At 37.9% G+C, this 7445-nt stretch overlaps 1 protein-coding gene across 1 annotated transcript; it reads right to left on the reverse strand.

Annotated features, from left to right (window-relative positions):
* Positions 1-71: 71 nt before the first annotated feature.
* On the reverse strand, positions 72-6117 carry LOC115438681 (ubiquitin thioesterase OTUB1-like). Its single transcript, XM_030162454.1, has 7 exons — positions 6033-6117; positions 4325-4386; positions 3975-4073; positions 3675-3793; positions 3354-3438; positions 2909-3103; positions 72-672 (listed from the first exon to the last, which is right to left on the reverse strand). Exons 1-7 carry the CDS (start codon positions 6115-6117, stop codon positions 475-477), a joined length of 843 nt encoding a protein of 280 aa, XP_030018314.1. The 3' UTR covers positions 72-474.
* Positions 6118-7445: the final 1328 nt, after the last annotated feature.

Below are 7445 nucleotides of genomic sequence, written 5' to 3' on the forward strand. Positions count from 1 at the left end.
AAAGAGCAACAGAATTAAAAGCCTTCCAATTCATCAAAAATGAAAAGTAAAATATGACATGACACAAGTAGTAAGATGTAAATCCCTTTAATAAAACTCAATGAAACGCAGTGTAACAAAGGAAAAGAATCCAACAAAAAGCAAGTAGATAACATTTACAACCACAAAAGAAAAAAACTGTACAACTCTAAATGCCTTGAGTCACTTCTATTTTTCCAAAGATTTTTTTTAATTAACCATTGTGTGATGACTGAGGAGAAATATGGGAGTTGGGGGCAGGAGGTGTAAAGGAGGCATGTATTGTGATTTTATCTTTTATTTAAGTTTTTTGTTTTTTTTTTTAATTATCTTAATACATGAGTGTAATCTCATACACAGATGTATACTTCATCAACGTGGCTGCTGAAGTAATTTTTTTAACCCCTGCTAGGCTACAGCAGGAGGACGACGACGTGGGCTGTGGTCAGGAGTGTGTTATTTGTATAAGATGTCGTAATGGCCCGGTCTATAGAGGAGGAAGATGCGTGGGTCTCCGCCTTCAGGGAAGACATGGTGATTGACTGTTCCTCCCTCTCCTCTATCCATGTACTCCACCAGGATGGATACGTTCAGTGCCTGGGCTAAGGCGATGATGTGAATGTGGTCACTTTCTTTAGACATTGGCTCTACTTCCTGGAAAAAAAGAGAAGAGAATTGTGTGCTTTTTAATGTTCTGTACACTTTGCAGAAAATTGTGTTTACAGTTGAGGCCATTCACAATTAAGTTTTTTGCAATTCTGAACTTTCACTTTCTGTATTAGAACTATATTTTGATAATATGGAATTTCAGAGTGACGGTGATTTTTTTCTGATTTGAAATGTCTCCCGTCATAGTCAAACTTTTCTCATCATTATCAAAATATGGCAGTCAGGATAACTACTGAAAGACTTGGAACTGTAAATCTGACTGTATGTAGCCAAGGTAAACATACATTTTTCATCTCTCCTAAAATCAAACTGACTGACCAACTCTTAAGGGATAGTCAGCTTTATATGCATGGAAATCTCACTTAAACAACTACTATATTGATTAACACTAGTGTTATCAATGAACGTGCATATTTAAGAAGGGATAAGACACAAGCACACTGACCATGTGAAAATGTGTTGTGGTGCTGTGTTGAAAAAAAACCCACACTACAAAATTATTTCACTGTTGCCAATGGAATGAATGGGAAAAACTCAGTTACGGTAATTTGGCTGCACTTCCAATTGATCAAACAGTTACTCCTCTGTTTTATTCATGCCAAATAAGCAGCTCAAGGAGTGTGAGCTGCAGCCAAAATTCTGGGACTCTTAAACACTAGCACCGGTAATAAGAGGAACATTAAGCCAAGTAAGTGGAATCTCAAAGCTTCAAAGTTCAATATGTAATACACACGTTTTGTTCTTATGAGAAGCTTGTGTTGGAGTCTGTTTTGTGCTGGGGGCAACCATCTGTTGACCTTAGCAGCCTCCATTTCAAAGCTAATGGTAGCTTGTGTTGGACAGTGCTGCTCATGTACAGCCAGAGAAGAGACAGTAGCCCCTTTTACACAGCACTTCTGTTGCGGGAATATTTCGCCTGTATTTCAGAACGACGTCTGTGTAAACAAAATGGTGGATCATTTGGTCCCACCTTTATCGCAGCTTTGTAATTGAGGTAGTAACGGAGCCTTAATAAAGGTAGGATCATGATTCTGGAATGCTATGTAGAAGCAACACCTCTCGTTCCGCAACCAAGGTGTGATGTTTTGATGACGGTGACCCCCGGCATGGGAGAGACAGCAGGTGCATATGGAGGCACTGGCATGATTCTGCAGCTTTGTGCCATTTTCACCCGCGGCATGAAGCCAGGTGTGGGGGGCATGAAGCTGGCAATGGTGGGCTGCAGAATCCATGCCAGTGCCTGCTGTCTCTCCCACGCCAGGGGGATTTAAAAATGAGGGCTTTGTCACCGTCCCTTTGATTCCGGAACACAGGTCCACTGTGTAAATGTCCAGCCTGTCTCACCTCTGTTACTCCTTTGGCTTAGCTGTGTAAATTGGTCAATGGTGGAAAAAAGGTGGGATCACCATCTCGCCTTTTCTCCGGGATCTCTGTGTAAAAGTGGCTAATGTTTTGCAATATTTCCTCCAACTATTGTTATGGGAACATTAAGCTCTGTTCTTCATCATTTATCACAGTTTCAAACTTTTACAGGCATTTATCAATGACTCAATTCTCTCTACTGCTCTTTATATATGATGGCATTATAATGTAATTCTCTATTCAATAAGCCAGTTGTGCTGCTTCTTGTATCAATTCAGTCACGTTTTTGGTCCATGCATGAAAAAAAAAAAATGTAATTAAACCTTTGCTTTTTAACAATCTGGCAACTTTTTTGCATTTATATTCAGATTTTTCAGTGTACAAACTGAAAATCAGTCTAAAAAAGCTGAATGTAAAGACTGATTCAGGCACTCAGATCAACCCTAAGATTTGTCACATGGAACTCAACCTGAGCCTGCAGCATCAGTGAATAGGCTGCTATTATGGATGCAGACTACTGAAAGTCTGTGGAGGTGCCAATATTTTTAGGCTTTTATGATTTGTTTACACATCAGAAATTAAAAATGGGCAAAGTGTGAAATTCTTCCCAAACTGCCCATTTGACCTTTACATACTAGCAATCATTTGAGGAAGTCAGTATTAAAGATGCTTTGACATCATGAGATTGTTATGGAATGTAAATATTCTGCCCTACAACTTGTCTAATTCAGTTACACTTTCTCAGTAATAATCTATTGGACTAAAAAGGCATTCCTGCAAACTCTGCTCCAACAGGAAATGTGAAAAGGGATTCCACAGCTGTTTCAAGATTATCAAAGTAAGACATTTAAAAACCAACCTGCTGACAGAACTCCTTGACAGAACGTCCTCCCTCTATGAAGTGCTGAAAGAAGATGTTCTCTCGCTGCAGGTAGCCTGATGTGAGCAGCCGCAAATACACTACCACATAGTCTGACACATTTTGATCATTGAAGGAGTTCAACAGCTCCTGCAGACTTGGCTGTTTCTCACACAATTCAATCAGGTCCATGAACTGTTGGAAAGACATTTTTACATTATTAGATTTATGAACCTACAGTTTACCAATCTATAGGCCATATAATGTCCAGTCCATCATTTATAGTTGTCAAAACAAGACTGTTTGCAGTGTTTTAAACTCTCAATGCAAGAAGTTCACTAAGTATAGCTTTTATTGCAATAAACATATTTTAATAGCTTTTTAAAATAAAAACGACAAAATGGATGTCTATCATTAAATGAATTGGTAAATGTTAGAAACGTACAGTGTTGTGGAAGTCTTCGATGGTAAACTCAGTGAAGCCCTCATTAACCAGGTCCAGTTTGCTTTTAGCTGCAACTGCTTTGAACCTAAAAACACAAAAAAACATCTTAAACATCCGCAGAACAATTTCCATTATCAGGTTTGGAAATTCTAAGGTTTACTAGAACAGATTTCAGAATGGCGATAGCCAGATACTGTTTCTTACACATATATTTAAATGACCTAGTCTGTATTTTTAGACCAGTAAAAAGTTTTTGTGAAAACCTTAATTTTACAGACCAAAAGTTAATATATCCTAAACAGTGCTCAGCATGACACTCACTTCTGTAGCTCTTTGCTGTCATCTAGCAGAGATTCGAGATGTGCGAAGCCAAAGGCTCTGTAGAAACAGTTCCCATCTGGCCGCGTCTTACGAATGTATGAGTATTTTTTGTATAGGTCCTATAACAAACAAGCGAACAAAGGAACTTAAAACACACTGCATATAATATGTAAACATGCATATCCGCAGATGAAGCAGAAGCAGGAGTTTGGTTTGTGGCTTTGGCTGTAATGTCACTGAAGAGGAAATGCGCCCTGATGTGGGTGCAGTAATCTGAGCAGGTGGTGCAGTTTGACTGACCTTGATCTTGAGCTGATAAACTGTGTCATCCTCAGCATACTCTCTCTGCAGCACTGAGAGATCCTGTCTGTCCGACACTAAAGGGTTACTGTTGGCTATCTGCATACACATAGAAATTAAAGAGTGTTATATGTGGTATAAACAAAAACCCATCCATGGAAACAAATACATAAAAAGTAGAGCTATGTGTCCACATATCAGATGTTTTCCTGATAAGAACAATATGAAAGGAATGGAATCTGAGACATCTGTTAATCCCTTTACTCAGGACACAATGTCAAGTCTTTGTCGATATCAGATGTAAAAAAGAAAAGCTGCTTTTTCATTTAAAAAAAAACAAAACTTTTTACCTCTTGCTGAATTCTGTCCTGCTGAGCAATTATAGCCTCGTCATATGCAAGGCAGTTCACTCCTGTAAGAGAAGAGTTAATTAGTTTTCAGGGCTGGATACCCAGAAGGGAGACAGACCACCACTGTAGCCTAGTATGTGCTACAACAGTGATGGTGGAATCTATATGACCCGCAGGCTAGAATATGAGGAATGTGTGTAATCTGGATTCGAGATATCCGCATCAGATGAGGATTGTATAGGAAATTAGTCAAGTTAAATGTTACATCCTGTTGTAATTTTATATTCCGAGAAATACACTAAAACTGTTCAAATTAGTCTGTTTTAGTGACAGAAAAAAAAAAATGCATTTAGTAAGGAAGATCACCAATAGTCGATTTTCAAGGGCTGATTTAAAGATTCCCAGCAAAAGAAATAATGGCACTAGAAAATCTACAATTTTCACCTTTATTAGAAGTCAGACAACTGCTGGACATCTGAATCAAGTAACGAATAGCTAGAAGAATAATTCCAAAGATTTGTAGGTGCAGAACCCAAGCCACTTTGGGTATTGCTTAAGCCAAAAAAAAAAAAAAAAAAACACTATTAATTTTGTTTTTGTAAAAATATGGTGCAAATGGTCCCAAAATGATGTACAATTTTATCACCTGAATTAGCTAAATGTGCTGGAATCTACCACAAAATTGGTCAATAGGTGTAAAGATAAACAAATTAAGTCATGTCAAATCAAACGTTGCAGGAGTGGCGTATTTCGACCAAAGGATTATGACACATGGAGTATGGCCACATGGTTTGCGTCACATAAACAGATTAGATATTTTGTGACATCTACAATACAGCAGAACTACCACCATAAAAAACACACACTTGTACCAGATGTGATGTAATTTACTTGCTGAACATTTTGAAAGCAAAGCCCAAAACCCTGATGCAAGTACTTTTTATTCATTAACTTTTACTGCACTGACAATGATTTCTACACATAGCAACCAAACAACTGAAAACAGAAAGTAAATTGTTTTCACAGCAATGGTGGGCCACGATCGTACTCTAAAACCAGATGTTATGTCATATATTGACCTGTTTTGTCAAGTGCATATCAAAAAGAAGCACATGGAGTCTGGATATTGACCCGACACAGTTTAATGCGTTAGAATAGAGAGACATATTCAGGACGGTGTGCAATATGGCACTGGCAAACGTGCTGTCTTTAGCACCTGCTGTTACCACAAGTAACTACAGACGCATGTAGCTAACGGTCTTCAGTTCACAGGAACAACAAGTTACTCCACTGCACCGGCTAACGACAGGCAGCTAAACTTGGCTAGCTCGACCTGTGCGAAAACAAAACAAATTCTAGTCACAACAAACCGCGTTATTTCTACAACTGAAATAGGATGTCCTCTTTTACTACTATGCCTATACTTTAAACGTCTCCTTAGCTCATGAAGTGCGTGACTGTCACCAACTATTGCCTTGTCAATAACTAAACAGGCGTTTTTTTCTTTGTGTAGCACTGGTAGCTAGCTAGCGTTAGCCAAACAGCTATGGCCTCTGTCTGCCCCTCGCCGCTGCATGTCAGCCTCCATAATCAGAGAGAAAGCAAAGCCTGAAAAGTCTAAATGACCCGCGTGTGACAAAGGGCTTCATTTGCAAGAAAACGACCACCCTGTTCGATGAATATTTTGTGTTATAACTGTTTCTCTCACCCTCCATCTCCCCCTGTGATGATTCTTGCTGCTCCTCCGCCATCTTAGCTGTCGAGACCTGTTTCCTCCTCCTGCATGACCTCATTCATTACATACTTCCGGGCGGAGTTAAAAATTGTGTTTATTTATAAGTTTGATTATTAGTTTGGTCATTTATTTAACGCCACATTTTGTCCACAGTTATCCCCAGGCGCTTTCAGGGAAGAAAATCTGACTAAAAACAATTTTGGCCACACTATATGGGCAACATAATCTTATAAATTTTATGAAAGGCCTTATTATTTGTCAAAATGACCTATAATAACAATTTAAAAATGATGTCAATCTGGATGTTGAAGAACAAAAATTGTCCCAATACAACTGAATTCACTGTATGTGAAAAGTGGTTTCTAGGTAATGGTTAAGAATGAAAGAAAAATATTATTATAGTTATGAGGTGTGCTCTTTTTTTGGTCATTTATTTATCACCACATTTTGTCTAGTTATCCCCAGGTGCTTTCAGGGAAGATAATCTGACTAAAAAATAATTTAACCCTTTCATGCATAGTGGTCAGTGGACTGCTGTTCTGCATCTGTTCTCTTGTATATTCATGGGTTTTGTTGTTTTATTTCTATATCAGCCAACACAGTGGACGCTCATGCATCATCCCACTGCAGACATTCAGACCATTACTGTAGTTTTTCTGTTCCGTATAAACCTGATCTGCATTAACAGGTTTGAGCTTAAATCAATTGCTTGATATTGTTATTAGACACTAATTAACAGTTGTTGTTGTTGTTTTTTTTTTTTTTGTTCTTTTTTAAACAATAAGGTTTTTTTGTGCACATTATCACCATGAAATGAGTAATAACTAGTATTAGAGTATGTTCAAATGTAAGAAAACATCAGATTAGGAGCATTAAAAATGTTTTTATGTCATAGATTTCAGTATGTCTGTAAATACATGTTTCTTTGTTTCAAAAATTAAAGGCATGGTGTCCAGCTGAGTGGATATTTTTGCAACTCCATGAACAATAGGTTCATAGAAAAATGTTCAATAGCATAGTTTTTTTTAGTGCCTAGAGAAATAAAAACACTCAGAAATAAAATGTGGATTAAGGCTCTCATAATTCATGCATTAAAGGGTTAAATAATATCTTATAAAAAAATCTCATAAATTCTATTAATTCCTCTGAATAGAGGAAGACTACAATGTCACATCAGGATTACTAACCAGACGATAAAAGTCACTTATCCCAAAGTGATGGAAGTCATTAGTACAGAAGCCCTCTGAACCAACACCATAAGCCTGACTATTCACAGGGACACCATGTACACTGGGATGGCATGAGGAAGCGGCAGTGTATTTGTGCACTTAAAAATATTTGCCAACTGGTGCAGAGACATTTTGGAAATACATAACCAAAGTCACA

Source organism: Sphaeramia orbicularis, chromosome 18, assembly GCF_902148855.1.
Source record: "Sphaeramia orbicularis chromosome 18, fSphaOr1.1, whole genome shotgun sequence".
Lineage (NCBI taxonomy): Eukaryota > Metazoa > Chordata > Actinopteri > Kurtiformes > Apogonidae > Sphaeramia > Sphaeramia orbicularis.